General features: G+C 53.6%; 1 protein-coding gene across 2 annotated transcripts in view; it reads right to left on the bottom strand.

Annotated features, from left to right (window-relative positions):
* Window positions 1-15,922, bottom strand: part of BCAS4 (breast carcinoma amplified sequence 4) — an 85,224-nt gene that overhangs the window by 21,858 nt on the left and 47,444 nt on the right. For both annotated transcript variants that reach the window (XM_017496868.2, XM_037727246.1), the window contains one exon: window positions 13,839-13,973. In XM_017496868.2, the coding sequence (XP_017352357.1) occupies window positions 13,839-13,973 (135 nt within the window). The remainder of the gene's footprint in view (window positions 1-13,838; window positions 13,974-15,922) is intronic.

The following is a 15,922-nucleotide window of genomic DNA, read 5'->3' as shown; positions in this document are numbered from 1 at the left end:
AAAAAAAAAAAAAAAAGAAAGAAAGAAAGAAAGAAAGAAAATTACAAGTGTCAGAACATCTCTCAGCCACTAAGTGGCGTGACTCATCTGTCAATCAGAGGGCCTGGCACACAGTAGGTGCTCAATAAATGTCTGCTGGTCAGAGAGTGAGAGGTTACAGGAGGCCACATGTCAGGCACAAAGATGCTGGCAGGCAGTCCTGCAAGCAAGCCCCCCATTTCTCTCCAAGCACTGAACTGCTGTCACTCCAAGCACTGAGCCCCTCCTGCCCCGGACCAATGCACACACATCCAGGGGCACTGCCCAAGGCATCTGGAGCCAGGTTCAGGCCAGCAAAGAGCTGCCAGACACAGAAGGGACAAGGAGGCTGGAAGACTGTGATCACCAATCCTTGTCACAGTGGTACCTCAAAATTGGCACTCGGGATATCCAGCCCTGAAACAGCCACCTCCCTGCTCCAGCTTCTCCCTCCATTTAAAAACCAGCATCTCCATCTCCAGCTGAAGTTCCCAGGTTAATGATTAGGATTCCCTAAGTAACAAGAACTTTGACCTTGACTTTGGGCCTGGCAGCATGACAGGGTGTGATGTTATCAGCCAGAGCAGGCGTCAGGATGAACTCACTGCCTAATGAGACACGGTTTATTTTCCCAGCAGAAAGCTGACCAGGAACAGGGCCAAGTACTTCCCAGGCTCCGTGGGTATCAAAGGGATTGCACCTTTTCCAGACCCAGTCCACAGCTGCAGGCAGCCGGCAGGAGTCTGCATTGACAAACGACTCACTCTGTGTACTGCTTGATTTCAGAACCTGTGTTCAGACACCGACCATAGCTGCCATCCCCTGCCATGCGCATCCTCCCTCAGGAATGCCTGCAACCCAGCAGCCTGTCACAAGCTCTCCTGCGAATGCCATGCCAGTGCCACACACGGCCCAGGCTCTTCCCTCCTGCAGGCCTTTCCTGGCCTATCCTCTGCAACTTCCCAGACCTCTTTCCTCTTTCCTCTCCCTCTCTGTCAGGCATGGAAGCCAGATGCATGCGGCCCACCTTGATATTATCCGCTGATAGTTTCTGCCTGTGAGTTTTCTTCTCCAGACAGACCCTAAGCCCAGGCAGAGACCCAGGTCCGTCATGCATTCATCCTCAGGTTCACGGCTGTGGTTACTACCAGCTCCCATGTACCAAGTGTTCTCTAGTGACACAGTAAAAGTGCCCCTGGGAGGCCCTCCTGTGGGTACACTTATGTCCTGATATAGACGTCAGGGCTCAGAGAAGGGCAGTGGGTGACCACAGGTGCACTTATGTCCTGATGTGGACATCAGGGCTCAGAGAAGGGCAGCTGCCCAGCCCAGCTGGTAGACGGCAGGCAGACTCAGACCTAACCTACCCCATCCCAGCCCATACTCTTCCCCTTCCAGTCTGAGGAGGGAGGGGTCCCGGAAAGGTCCCTTCGAGGAGCCAGAGATGCAGGTGGGGGTGGGGCATGAGGGGGATGAAAGGATTGTGGCCTGGGGGGCGGGGGGCACAGTGAAGGTTTGTGATTGTGTGGGTGACACACGAGAGACATGGGACAGAGACACAGGCAGGAGAGACAAGGAGACAGAGTGGCACAGAGATGCAGAGACACATGGAGAGAGGCAGAGACAAGCAGGGTGAACAAGACATGGATGCAGCAGTGACACAAAGATAGAGACAGACCTGAATACCAACAGAGATGGAGACAGGAAGACAGACCGCAGGAAGCAGGACTGCTGGGGACGCACAGCCAGAGGCTGAAATCTCCACGACGTAGGGGTGGGGGTCAGGGTGGGGCCTAGCCTGCGCCCCTCTGAGAGTGTTCAAGATGGAATGAGGAGCTGAAGATGGGAGGAACTGGGAGAGGGGGGACCCAGGACACCCCTGGTGGGTGTGCCCAGGTAGGCGTGGCCAGCCCAAACCCTCATGACCCATCATCACTGGAGACACATCATGAACCTGGCCACCCCTAGGCACCACCAACGTGCTCCTGGCATGAACAGTGTGGAGGGGCTGGCCCAGATGGGCAGTGGCTCACAGGGGAGTGAGCCACTCGATTCAGTTCCTGCAGGCGAGGTCCATGGTGGCCCACATCAGCACATGGCAGGAAGCAAGTGACAGGTTATTCTGTAAACAGCAGCTTCAGGACTTGCCTCTGGCAGCCTTGAAGATGTCAGAGACGCACCTAGGGTGCCACATGGTGGGGGGTTGGAACAATCTGCCCCTCCAGAGAGAGCTATCTACAAAAGCAATCCTCACAGCCCACTCTGAGCACCTACTATGTGCTAGCATTGTGCCAAGTGCATAAGTGAATCCCTTCAGGCAGCGTGGAGCTCAGGACTGCCGGCTCTGGAACCAGGCAGCCTGGGGGCACCCCTTCTACCTCCTTCTGTTGATTGTGGCAAGAAGCTCCGCCTCCTGCTGCCTCAGTTGCTCTTCTATAAAATGGGGCCAATGATGGCAACTTGCCTCACTACAGAGCAGCTGAACAATGGGGTCGGTGCAGAGCGTCCAGGTGCCTGCCTCATGTGAGTACTCAGCAAAGCTCGCCACTCCACGACTTATGAGTCTCAGCTGCTAGAACAGTGCCCACGGCAGAGTACTGCTCCCACAGAAGTTTGCCAGATGAAAAGCAAATCATGCACGTTCAAATCCTCGACCTGACGCTGTGAGGCTGGAGAACTGCCACCCATTTCACAGAGGGGGAAGCTGAGACTCCCCCAAGGCCATGGAACCAGGCAGCACCACCACCGAGATACAAACCCAGGACTGTGCGGCTCCAGAATTCATGCTTTCATAGATTTTTAACCTTTTTATTCTTTTCCATATTTATAAGGAAACTTTTCCCTATTTATAGGAAACATATAAAAGCAATGAGGGGACTCTGATGAGTCCCTACGTACCATTACCCAGTTTTGACAGCTGTCATTCTTCTGGGCCAGTGGTCCTTAACTCAGGGTAACTTTTGTCAATTTAACTCTGAGGACATCTGGCAATTTATGGACTCCTTTTTCGTTGTTACCCTGTGGAGAGGGTGCATCTATTGAGTGAAGCCAGAGGTGCAGCAAAACACCCACCAGTGCGCGAAACATGCCCCAGCATGCAAAACGTCCCCTAAAAAATCCCCCAGCGCGAAAACACCCGCCAGTGTGTGAAAACACCTGCCAGCGCGAAAAACATCCCCCAGCGCGCAAAAACGGTCCCCACAGCAAAGAGTGATCTGCCCCAAATGTCCACAGCGCTGAGGTTGAGAGGTCCTGATCTGCGCCCATGCTCTTGATTATCCCCCTCCAAATGCTGCAGGAACTGGAGCTGCAGTCTTCGGGGGCGGACGGGGTTTGTATTTTAATATGGGGAGCTTCAAGGGGCGGAATTTCGCTATGATGAATGACCTTGAAGATGACATTCTGATTAGAAACAGGGGTGTTGGCTGGGTGAGGTGGCTCACACCTGTGACCCCTTTGGGAAGCCAAGGCGGGCAGATCACTTGAGGTCAGGAGTTCAAGACCAGCCTGGCCAACATGGCAAAACTTTGTCGCTACTAAAAATACAAAAATTAGCCAGGCGTGGTGGCACGCGCCTGTAGTCTCAGCTACTGGGGAGGCTAAGGCAGGAGAACTGCTTGTGCCTAGGAAGCGGAGGTTGCAGTGAGCCAAGATCATGCCACTGCACTCCAGCCTAGGTGGCAGAGCAAGACTCTGTATCCAAAAAAAAAAAAAAAAAAAAAAAAAGTACAAGGCCTGGCCACTCTGGTCTCTGTTCGAGGCTGCAGCTGAGGACCCTGCCTCCCCTGGTGGTCACAGCCCCAACCTGGCCTCTTTGCATCACTCAGGGCCTTGCCTGGTCTCAGTGTTTGAATTTCGACTCCTGGGGTGTGAAGAATGTGGGAGGCTGGAATCAAATGGGAGCGGCCCTGGCTTTGTGAAAACGTTCTAACTTCTCTGAGCCTCGGTTTCCTCACCTGAAGAGTGGAGATGGAGACAGTTGCTCTGTCTCAGGTGGCCTGGGGATGAACCAGGCAGGGCAGGTAAGTGCTGCTTGTGGTGGCCCAAAGAGGAGCCTGGAACCCTCCAGCAGCCTCAGAGCTCTCAGCACCACAGCAAAGACAAGACACAGGCCCCGCCCTCGAGCAGTTCTCAGTCTAGGGAAACAAGAGGTGAAAGTGCAGACGACCGGCTAAGGCCTTGTGCCAGCCAGGGAATGAACCAGGGTTTGGGCTGGGGAGCTGGCTGGAGGAACCCAGGCGGCTTCCCAGGGTAGTGCTGTGTGACTGGGGCTTTGAGCAAGAATTAACATCGGCAGGCGGGGAGCAGGAAGGGTTTTCCAGGCAGGGGACCAGCATGTGCAAAGGCCACAGACGATGTCCAGCAAGCCCAGGATGGCAGGGCTGGGCCCGGGGTGCTGCTGCCACAGGGGATGCCCCTGACGTGGTGCTATGGTGAGAAGGGCACGTTAAGGGTCCCACCAACAGGGCAGTGGTGGGGTGCCTCCACACAGGGCCCAACAAACAGCACCCCCGAAATGAAAACTTCTTATTGGAAGGAACTTCCCTCTCATCCTCAGACTCTCAAGAATGAAATGCCTAAAAAACACGATTCCCAGACCAGCCTGCTAGGAGACCTCCATCCACCCACAGCACGCCACCTTGAAAGGAACAAACCCGGGAAGTCCCTGGGAGCCGTGGAGAGGGGCTGGTGGGTGGGGGCTGGGACCCAGCGCCCCAGGGCCCTCCACGGTAGGCCGTGGTCCTCCTATTTGCCATCTGCTCCTGCTGCATTTTACCTCAAGGGCTGACGGGTTCAGCAGGAGAAGGGCGGCTGGTTCAGGACCAGGAGAAGTTGCCTCACAACCTCCTCGTCCTTCTCTGTGTGTGTCTTGCTCAGCCTCCACCACCAGATAAAGCCGAGCCCATCGGCCTCCTCCCCAAGTCGCCCCCCACATGGGGATTGTGCAGGGGAGAGGGATGTCCAGAGAGACCCAGCCCCCCTTGCAGTGCTGGTCAGGGAGGGGAGAGGAGGCAAGGGGCATAAGCTGGGGATTCTTGGGGAGGGGAGCACGCTGAGCCTGGCACTGATGACTCAGTGGAGCTGCAGAGCAGCTCCACGCACTGCCTCATCACCTCCCTTTCAGCCTTGAAAAGCCTCTCCAGCCCTCCAGTGCCTGGAGACGCCCCTAAGACATCTGCGAGGCAGCCAAGAAGCCTTCACTGTTTATTAAACACCTACTATGTGCTCCACCGGGGAGGAAACGCAAATGCACCAGCAGGCACTAAAAGTGAGCATGTCGGGCCAGATGCTGGCTGGGCAGGGATGTGGCTCAGGGCCCACTTGGACCTCTGCTCCTTCACCAGAAGCCACAAGGGCAAAGGTGGGGTGCTTCCAGATAGGGCTCAACAAACAGCGCCCCGCCCCAAATGAAAACTGCTTGTTGTCAGAAGGAACTTCCTCCCCTCTCATCCTCAAAATCTCATGTGAAATTTGCTTTTTGGCAACTAACTCAAGTTAAATAGACCCCTATATCACGCTGGCCAGAGAGCAAGTGCGGCTGAGGCAGAGCTGGCCCCAAACTCTCAAGTTCACAGCCTTGGCCATGGACGTTTCGGTACCTGCTCTTGGGAAGTTCACAGAGGGAGGTAGAGACACACCGGCCGACCAAGGTCAAAGCTGGATCAAATCCCAGTTATGCTGTGTGATCCTGGGCAAGTGAACAGCCCTCTCTGAGCCTCAGGGCATTTATTTGTAAACCAGAACAACAGCATCTATCCCTGGCATTGTTATGGAAATTGAGATAAGGCACAGAAAGCCCTTCTGATACAGTAGGGGCTCAATACAAGTATTGGCTGTTAGTCACGTTGCTGCTTAGAGCTAAGAGCTCCCACTAAGGCTGGTGCAAGAGAGTGGAGAAGATGCCTCTCGACTCCTCCCTGGTCCCAAATCCTCCACAGTGGTGGGGCATGGAGGTACAGATCATCAGCCTGAAGTCCAGAGCTTGTGGGTGGTGCCGCCCACAGTGCAACACAGTTTTATTTTTAATCTTTTAAAATAGAGACAGAGGCCGGGCGCAGTGGCTCAAGCCTGTAATCCCAGCACTGTGGGAGGCCGAGGCGGGTGGATCACGAGGTCGAGAGGTCGAGACCATCCTGGTCAACATGGTGAAACCCCGTCTCTACTAAAACTACAAAAAATTAGCTGGGCATGGTGGCGCGTGCCTGTAATCCCAGCTACTCAGGAGGCTGAGGCAGGAGAATTGCCTGAACCCGGGAGGCGGAGGTTGCAGTGAGCCGAGATCGTGCCATTGCACTCCAGCCTGGGTAACAAGAGCAAAACTCTGTCTCAAAAAAAAAAATAAATAAATAAAAATAAAATAAAATAAAATAAAATAGAGACAGGATCTCACTATGTTGCCCAGGCTGGTCTCAAACTCCTGGGCTCAAGTGATCCTCCTGCCCTGGCCTCCCAAAATGCTGGGATTACAGGTGTGAGCCACTGCATCCAGCCCCAACACATTTTCCACACAGCATTCAACAGTAAGAAAAATTACTGACTTTTTGACATGGGAAGAGTCATTAACAACAACACACCTCCAGATGTCCAGCTTTCTCCCCCATATAGGAAATCCTGGTGACCGCTGGCTGCCATTTCTGCAAGACTGGTGCCAGGCGAGCTCCACTCCGGCACATGAGCCATGGGCTCTGCAAGTCGCCACAGTCCCCACCACTCCCTCCTGTCTCACACCCAGAAGACTCACTCACAGCTGTTACCAGATCACCCTGGGACTGCTGCAATTGTGGGACCAGATGACATCTCACACCCTGCCTGTCCTGGCTCTGCTTGGCTCCAAAGCCACTCTGGCTCCCCTCCGGCCCCCCTGCCCATCTTTCTTTCTGGGCAGATCTCAGCACCACAGTCTCCCCAGGTCCCTGCTGCCCTGGTGGGGGTCGGGGTGAACGGGTGGGCCAGGCAGCCCCAAGTCCCAGCCAAGCTTCCCTCTACAGGGCACCAGTGCTCTGTGCAGGAGGCAGGAGCTGGCCGGGTCAGCTTCGCTGTCAGCCAAAGAGCTCCCCCTGGAAGCACTGCATTCTTCTCCATCAGAAAAATTAATCAAAATGACACCTCGTGAACAAGATGTTTTGGCGGCAGAAAACAAACAGTGGTTTACAACAAATTAGTGAGGCTGCTCTGCGCCTCTGGCACGTGAGCCAGGAGGGCCGGCCTGGCACGGTCAGCAGGAAGCTGGCCCGGGCCAAGGGGACACCTGCCGCGGCCTCTGTGCACTTCCGAGGCTGGCAGCCCACAGGGCTCCGGCCCTATTTCACACTCATGTCCACACATGCCTGAAACCATCTCCAGATGTGAGGGGCCCTCCCGTGCAGGCACAGGGCTGACAGCTGCCCCCTCCAGCAGGTCTCAGGGACATTGGTCTGGAAGACCCGGGCCCCCTTTCTGGAGCCTCTTTCCTTTCCTCTGATTGGACAAGGCCTCTGAGACATGGCGAGGCGAGGATTCCAGAGAGCTCAGGGCACAGCATGAGACGTTTCCAGGGGAGGAAGCATTCCAAACCTGCAGCCTGGAGGGCACCCACGTGCCCTGCTCAGCTCTGGTGTCCCAGTCCCAAAACACCACAGACCCTGAATGCTAGCCTGAGCTCAGAGCAGAGAACGATCCCTGGTTTCTTACCAAGTGAAGCAAATTTGACCAAGTCGCCCCACCCCTGCTACAAATACTTCCATAGCTCCGATCATCATAGAACAGTGCTAAACTCCTCTGTGTGGCCTTGAGACCCTGCACAGTCTGCTCTCTGCTACCTCCCAGGTGTCTCTCTCCACTCTGCCCTGGCTCACACAGGCAGCCCATGCCAGACTAGCGATTCCTCAAGCGCCAAGCTCAGGTGCGTTGCAGAGATTTTGCAACTGCAGTTCCCTCGACCGGGAGCACTCTTTCTTCTGACTCCAGACAGACACTTACTCATCATCCAGGTCTCAGCTTCCATGGTCCCTCCTCAGAGGCCACTCCTGACCGGGGCTCCCTTTCATTTAATTTTTTTTATACATTTTATATTTTAGAGACATTGTCTCACTCTGTCACTCAGGCTGGAGTGCAGTGGTGCAATCTCAGCTCACTGCAGCCTTGAACTCCTGGGCTCAAGTAATTCTCCTACCCCAGCCTCCCAAGTAGCTGGGACCATAGGCACGCACTACCATGCCCAGGTAAAGGGCCCCCCTTTAGAAACAGCTGTCTAACTGATTTTCCTTTTTGTTTTCTGAGACAGACTCTTGCCCTGTTGCCCAGGATGGAGTGCAGTGATACAATCATGGCTCACTGCAGTCTTAATTTTCGTATTTTTTTTTTTTAATAGAGATGGGGTTTCGCCATATTGCCCAGGCTGGTCTGGAACTCCTGGGCTCCAGTGACCCACCCACCTAGGCCTCCCAAAGTGCTGGGAGTACAGGCACTGAGTCACCATGTCCCACCTATAACTACATTTTCCTCCAATTTGGTCATTGCCTGTATTCTGGCACCAGACACAAGCTCCCTGAAGGAAGAGATCACAGCTCTCTACCAAGGCAATATGTGATGGAAAGAAAAACATGGTTTCATATCCTCATGTCCAACTGTGTGATCCTGGGTAAGTTACTTACCCTCTCTGTGCCTCAGTTTCCTCACCTGTAACATGGGATAGAAATAGCACCTCCCTTGTGGGATGTTATGAGGATTGACAAGATGAAAACGCTGCCTGGCACAGCAGGGCTGACTCTATGTCATCAGCCACCCCGTGATTCCCGCTCACCGCTGAGCAGCAAGCATTGAGTCTGTCCTGGACCACTCCATTACTCACAAGCAAAGTTGGCTTTTCAGCCGGGCACAGTGGCTCACACCTGTGATCGAGACCAACCTGGCCAATGTGGCAAAACTCCATCTCTACTAAAAATACAAAAATTAGCCAGGTGTGGTGGCACATGCCTGTAATCCCAGCTACTCGGGAGGCTGAGGCAGGAGAATTACTGGAACCCGGGAGGCGGAGGTTGCAGTGAGCTGAGATCGCTCCACTGGCTGGCTTTTCAGGCGGCTGATGCTCTTCCGCTCCATGCCCGGAATCCCTCCTGAGAGTTCTGGTGCTTTTCTCCCCTGCTCTAGTCCAGGCCCTCATCATTTTCCATCAAATCCAAACTACTGTTCTAGCAAGCAAAGCCTCTCATGAACCTGCCCGAGCCAGCTCACTGACTCAGTCAGACTCTCTGAAGCTTAATTGTTTTTGGGTTTTAAAGATATTATTTTAGGCTGGGTGTGGTGGCTCACTCCTGTAATCCCAGCACTTCGGGAGGCTGTGGTGGGCGGATCACCTGGAGTCAGGAATTCGTGACCAGCTGGACCAACATGGCGAAACCCTGTCTCTACTAAAAATATAAAAATTAGCCAGGCGTGGTGTCAGGCACCTGTAAGCCCAGCTGCTTGGGATGCTGAGGCAGCAGAATTGCTTGGACCCGGGAAGCAGGGGTTGCAGTGAGCTGAGATCGCACCACTGCACTCCAGTTTGGGTGATGGAGCAAGATGTTCTCAAAACAAACAAACAATCAATCAATCAATCAATCAGAGACTGCACATGGCTGGAGCATGAGCCTCTTGCAGACCATGATGAGGAGTTTGGATTTTATTCTCAGGTCATTGAGAAACCATCTTGGAACAATTAGAAATAACTTTAAGATCTCAAAAAAAAAGATATTATTTTAATAAAATCTAATGGATTAGAGATGTGGTCTGCCGATGTTGTCCAGGTTCGTTTCAAACTCCCAGACTCAAGTGGTCATCCCAGCTTGGCCTCCCAAAGTGCTGGGATTATGGGTGGAAGCCACTGTGCCTGGCTGTCTCTGGGCTTAGAGAGGCTAACAGACTCGCCCACGGTCACACGGCTAAGACATGTCACAGAAGGGGCTTGACTACAAAGAAAGAGAGGAGCAATTCTTAGTTAAAACCTCACAATGTATAACGATCAATATAAAAACATAATGAAAACTTTCATTGATGTAGTACGGCATGAAAATGTGGCCTTTTGTACCATGAAAATACATGTACCGTAGCGTGGGCATGTGTACATTTTGTGGCTGGGTGCTGAGGGCCTGGGGCACAGGCTGGCTCTGTCTGTGAAGGAAATACTTCTTTCTCAGGCGGCTCAAAGGCAGGGCTGAGAGGCTGGGCTGCAGTCAGAAAGCTGGCCGAGGGGGAACACGAGTAACCCCAGGTCACTTCCTCCACGGGACCCCTCGGGCCAGCCCAGGCCACAGCCACTGTCCACACTAGCACCGAATCTCAAGGGCAGTGCTCAGCCTACCTCCTCTAGGGGCTGGACCTTTGGTGAATGGTGTGGCTCCCCCGCAGAGGCAGAACCCCATGCCAGCATTCCCGTGGGACCACCCAAAAACCCTGTCCCAGCCCTCTCCACTCCATGGACCTTCGGAGGCAGAGCGGGTGGGTGAGGAGCAGACAGCCCTGGGGTGCCACATGGCCAGGTCCCCCTGGCTGGCTGCTGTGTCTGATGGTCACTGTTCAGGCCAGCCCAGCAGGGGGAGGCCTCAAACACCTGTGCTGGGGGAGCAGTGGGGTCCTAGGGGAGAGACCAGGAGAGAAACTAAAGCTCTCCAAGCCCTCGGCTGCCCGGGCCCCAAAGGCCTACACACGGCATCGGAACTGGCCCCAGAAGAAGGGCTTGGTGGAGGCTGAAATGTCAGCCTCTGATGGTGATGGCCCTTCAGGGTCACCAAAAGGAAGTGTCCACCCTGGGGGAGCACTGAGGGGAACTGACTAGAGACGGCACAAAATCCCAGCTTTGAAAGAATTGAGATGGAAGACCCTGAGAATACCTGGGCACCCTACGAGGATTTTCACCTCCCAGAAAGCAGGTCTGGGGGTCAGGCTGGGCACCGACTGGACCAGCGGCGTGCAGGGCACCAGCTCTGGGCCCAGACATCACAAGTTCAAACTCCAGCTCCACAACTTTCTGGGTGGGCAAGCAAATTAACCCCTCAGTGACTCAGTTTCCTCATCTGTAAAACAGGAACAATGACCAGACCCTCTCCACCGGCTGGGGGGTGACGTGACTGCAGCGTTGGCCCCAACTCCAGCTCTGATGATCATCATTCTAGAAGGGCCCCTCCAGCTCACACTCTCATGCAGCCACAGAGGCCTGGAAGGTCCGAACACACATGTGCACACGCTCGGCTGCACCGCCTCCCCTAGACAAAGCCCTTGTGGGGCCAAGATCAACACACCGAGGTTGGTGAATGACTCACCCACCCCTGGCCAGGACACGCTTCCTGGAACAAGTCACCACAGGTAGGTCTAGGGGGCTCTCCAAGGCTTAGCAAGGCCCGGAGTGTGGCAGAGAGGAGAGGGTGCAGTCCCGGCATGCCCCAGCTGCACCCCGGGGGGAATGCCACATCCCTGCGGCAGGAGTGGGGGGTGGACCTCAGTTTCAGAGCCCCACAGGCCTGGGTTTCAAACCCAGCAGTGACCCTGGATAGGTGATTCTCGTCTCCAAGCCTCAGTCTCTGCCTCTGTAAATGGAAACATGAGTGCCAACCTCATAGGGATGATTGTGCAAACTGCAAAAAGTATATCAAATGACAGACAGGACCCATTGTTAGGATACTCGGGTCCTAACAGGCCACAGGCAGCCAAGGTCCTGTGTCCTTTCTTCCCCTGATGTGACTTAAAAAATTTTTTTTTAAATGTTCAGAGATAGGGTCTTGTTCTGTTGTCCAGGCTGGAGTGCAGTGACATGATCATGGTTCATGGCAGCCTCAAACTCGTAGGCTCAAGTGATCTTCCTACCTCAGCCTCCTGAGCAGCTGGGACCACAGGTGCATGCCATCACACTTGGATAATTTTTTGTAGAGATGAGGTCTGGCTTTGTTGCCTAGGCTGGTCTTGAACTCAAGAAATCCTCCCACCTTGCCCCCACAAAGTGGCGGGATTATGGCCATGAGCTACCACATCTGGCCCCTAATGTGCTTTTTTTTTGAGACAGGATCTCACTCTGTCACCAGGCTGAGTGCAGTTGTGCAATCTTGGCTCACCACAACCTACACCTCCCAGGCTAGGCTCAAGCGATCTGCCCACCTGGGTAACTGAGACCACAGGCATGTGCCACCATGCCCAGCTAACTTTCCTATTTTTTGAAGAAATAGTGTTTCACTATGTTGCCCAAGCTGGTTTTGAACTCCTAGGTTCAAGTGATGCATCTGCTTTGGCCTCCCAAAGTGCTGGTATTACAGGCATGAGCCACAGTGCCTGGCCCCAACATGCTTTTAAAGTCATCAGTGGGAAAAGTCACTCAGGAATGGTCACCATAACTTGAGAGAGAGGTAGACAAAGGATGCAGCTCATGACTTCATTGTCTTTGGAAAGCAAAGAGATGGAGTTTGTCTGAAGAGGGGCAATCCCAGAGGGCTTCTCACAGGAGATGGCATTAACTTGGGCTCTGAAGGATCAGTAAGAGTTCCTAGACCATGAGATCTGGGAAGCCACTGTCCAGCTGTTACAAGCTTGGGCAAACCATTCCCCTGCAAGCATGCAGGTGAGCAGCATGTGCCTCAGGCAGGTACAATAAGGCCAGGAACCTGTGACTTGAAAGCAGATGCCCATCAGGCATTTAGAATCACACCTTTTCGAAATGTTGTCCCAGCTACTTGGGAGGCTAAGGTAGGAGGATCACTTGAGCCCGGCAGTTCCAGGCTGAGGTGAGTTAGGATCACACCCGCATTCCAGCCTGGGTGACAGAGTGAGATCCTGTCTCAAAACAAAACAAAAAGCACTCACTAAACGGGCTGTGGTGATAAAGTGGAGATAAGGTGGGGACAGGCAGGAGGAACAGTGGAGACAGCAGCAGAGGGGACACCTACAGGCAGAGCCCACGGAGCCACAAGAGGCCCTGCTAGGTGACACTTTTCCTGTGAAGGGCACATCGCCAGGGACAGGCACACCAGGCCACGTGACCTCAGATAAGACCCTTTATCTCCTTCGCTAAGCTGGCCAGGCACAGTGGCTCACACCTGTAATCCCAGCACTTTGGGAGGTCGAGGGCAGATCACTTGAAGTCAGGGCTTTGAGACCAGCTTCGCCAACATGGTGAAACTCTATTTCTACTAAAAATACAAAAATTAGCTGGGCATGGTGGCATATACCTGCAAACCCAGCCACTCAGGAGGCTGAGGTAGGAGATCACTTGAACCCAGCAGGTAGAGTTTGCGCGAGCTGAGATCACGCCGCTGCACTCCAGCTTGGGTGACAGAGTGAGACCCCATCTCAAAACAAAACAAAACAGAACAAAAGGGACATATGATCCTTCCTTCCTTTCGGGGCCGTGGAGAGGATCCCAGGATGACAGAGGAGAGATGAGGATGGGAAAGGCCTTTGCAGGCCGCAAAGAGCCACATGCCAGGGAGATGCCCGTCCCCCTGCCCCGGCTCCTCAGGTCAGCTCAAGGCTGACTCCTGCCTCAGGAGGAGGAACCTGGCCAGAATTCTGGATGTCATCCTGGTCATTGTCCCTAAGTGTGCAAGGATGGGCAGGAGGGCAGGGGCTGTTTCTGCTCACCACAGTAACCCCAGATGGCACTCAGCAAACAGTAGGCGCCCAATAAATGGTGGATGAGCACACGAACAGTCACAGCCCAGGGCTCGCGTGGGACAGGGAAACGCTGAGGTGCCCGGACCCGTTTCCTGTCTGCAGAAGTGAAATGTGCCCCCTGAACTGAGTGCTCCTCCCCACGCTGGGATCTACCGAGGGAAGGCGGAGGGGCCCTCCCCTTACTTCTGGGGCAGGATACTCACGTTCCCGAAGGAGGGGAGCCCTGCAGATCCCAGCCACCTCCGCAGGGCCTGTGGGAAGGCCCCATGGTCCCGCTCAGCCTGAAGCACATCTGCTTCCAGGAAGGCGACGTGGCGTCCAACCATCTTGACGAAGGCCTGGGAGACAGGGAGGGGCTGGGATGCCACATCTGTGCAGCCTGGAGCCCATTCCTAGCCACACTCCCTAGTGGCGACTCCAGGCCTCCCTCCAACAGGGCTTCCCGCAAGGCCAGCAGGGCCTGCTTAGCTGGAGGGGCACTGCAGCAACCCTGACGACGGTCACAGCTCCCCACTGACCCTGTTCTTAGCCTCCATGTTACAGGGGAGGGAAATCGAGGCTCACAGAGGCTGGGCACCTGCTCGAAGTCACAAAGTCAGAAAAGTGGCAGGGGCAGTCTCAGGGCACAGGCATCAGATTTCCAAGCCTTCTGTGTTAAAAGGTGACTTTTACAGAAACAGCCCAAATGCTTATTTGTACTCATCTACATTAAGGACATAAAAACGCTCATTTGAATAGCAGATGTGCTGCATGTGGGAACTCAGAAGCCACCAAGGGCCAGGCAGGAAACAAGCAGGTAAAGGGGCTTCAGGGGAACCAGGGTCAGCCAGACAGCTGAGTCCAGGCCTCAAGAGCAGAGCTGCTGGTTTCAAGAATAAAAAAGGGCACGGTGGCTCACACTTGCAACCCAGCACTTTGGGAGACCAAGGTGGGCAGATCGCCTGAGGTCAGGGGTTCAAGACCAGCTTGGCCAACGTGGTGAAACTTCATTCCCACAAAATACAAAAAGTAGACGGGCGTACTGGTGGGCACTTGTAATTTCAACTACGCGGGAGGCTGAAGCAGGAGAATCGCTTAAACCCAGGAGGCAGAGGCTGCAGTGAGCTGAGATCGCACCATTGCACTCCAGCCTGGGTGACAGAGTGAGACCCCGTCTAAAAATAATAATTAAAAAAAAATAGGCCGTGTGCAGGGGCTCAGGCCGTAATCCCAGCACTTCGGGAGGCCAAAGTGGGCCGATCACCTGAGGTCAGGAGTTCAAGACCAGCCTGGCCAACATGGTTAAATCCTGTCTCTACTAAAAATACAAAAACTGGCTGGGCGTGGTGGCAGGCACCTATAATCCCAGCTACTTGGGAGGCTGAGACAGGAGAATCACTTGAACTTGGGAGTCGGAGGTTGCAGTGAGCCGAGATGGTGCCACTGCACTCCAGCCTGGGCAACAAGAATGAAACTCCATCTCAAATATAAATAAATAAATAATATAAAAATAAATAAAAAAGAATTCTGGCTGGGCATGGTAGCTCATGCCTGTAATCTCAACACTTTGAGAGGCTGAAGCCAGGTAGGATCACTTGAGGCCAGGAATGTCTGCTTGGGCAACATAGTAAGACCCCATCTCTACCAAAAATTGAAAATTAGCCAGGCATGGTGGCATGAGCCTGTAGTTCCAGCTCCCCGGGAGGCTGAAGCAGGAGGATCACTTGAGTCCCGGGGTTCAAGGCTATAGTGAGCTCTGATCAGACTATCTGGATTAGAATCTGAATTCTACCTCTCAATAGTTGTGTGCCTTTCAGCAGGTTACTTAACTTCCATTAGCCTCAATTTCATTATCTGAAAAATGGGGATTAAAAACAGTAGGAACCTTGGCCAGGTGTAGTAGCTCTCATGCCTACAATCCCGGCACTTTGGGAGGCCAAGGCAGCTGATCACTTGAGGCCAGCAGTTTAAGACCGGCCTGATTGTCATGGCGAAACCCAGTCTCTACTAAAAATACAAAAAAAAAAAAATTAGCTGGGTGTGGTGGCGCATGCCTATAATCCCAGCCACTCAGGAGGCTGAGACACAAGAATCACTTGAACCCGGGAGGCAGAGGTTGCAGTGAGCTGAGATCATGCCATTGCATTCTAGCCTGGGTGACAGAGCAAGACTCCATCTCAAACAAACAAAAAACCACTATTCTTATTCAACAAGTAGAATGCTTAGCACATATTAAGAGCTCATCAAATCTCAGACACTGTGATTTTTTTTTTTTTTTTTTTTTTTGAGACGGAGTTTCACTCATGTT

Source organism: Cebus imitator, unplaced genomic scaffold (genome assembly GCF_001604975.1).
Source record: "Cebus imitator isolate Cc_AM_T3 unplaced genomic scaffold, Cebus_imitator-1.0 Scaffold224, whole genome shotgun sequence".
NCBI classification, from domain to species: domain Eukaryota; kingdom Metazoa; phylum Chordata; class Mammalia; order Primates; family Cebidae; genus Cebus; species Cebus imitator.
Note: the sequence above shows the minus strand (reverse complement) of the source record. Positions and strands in the feature narration are given on the sequence as shown.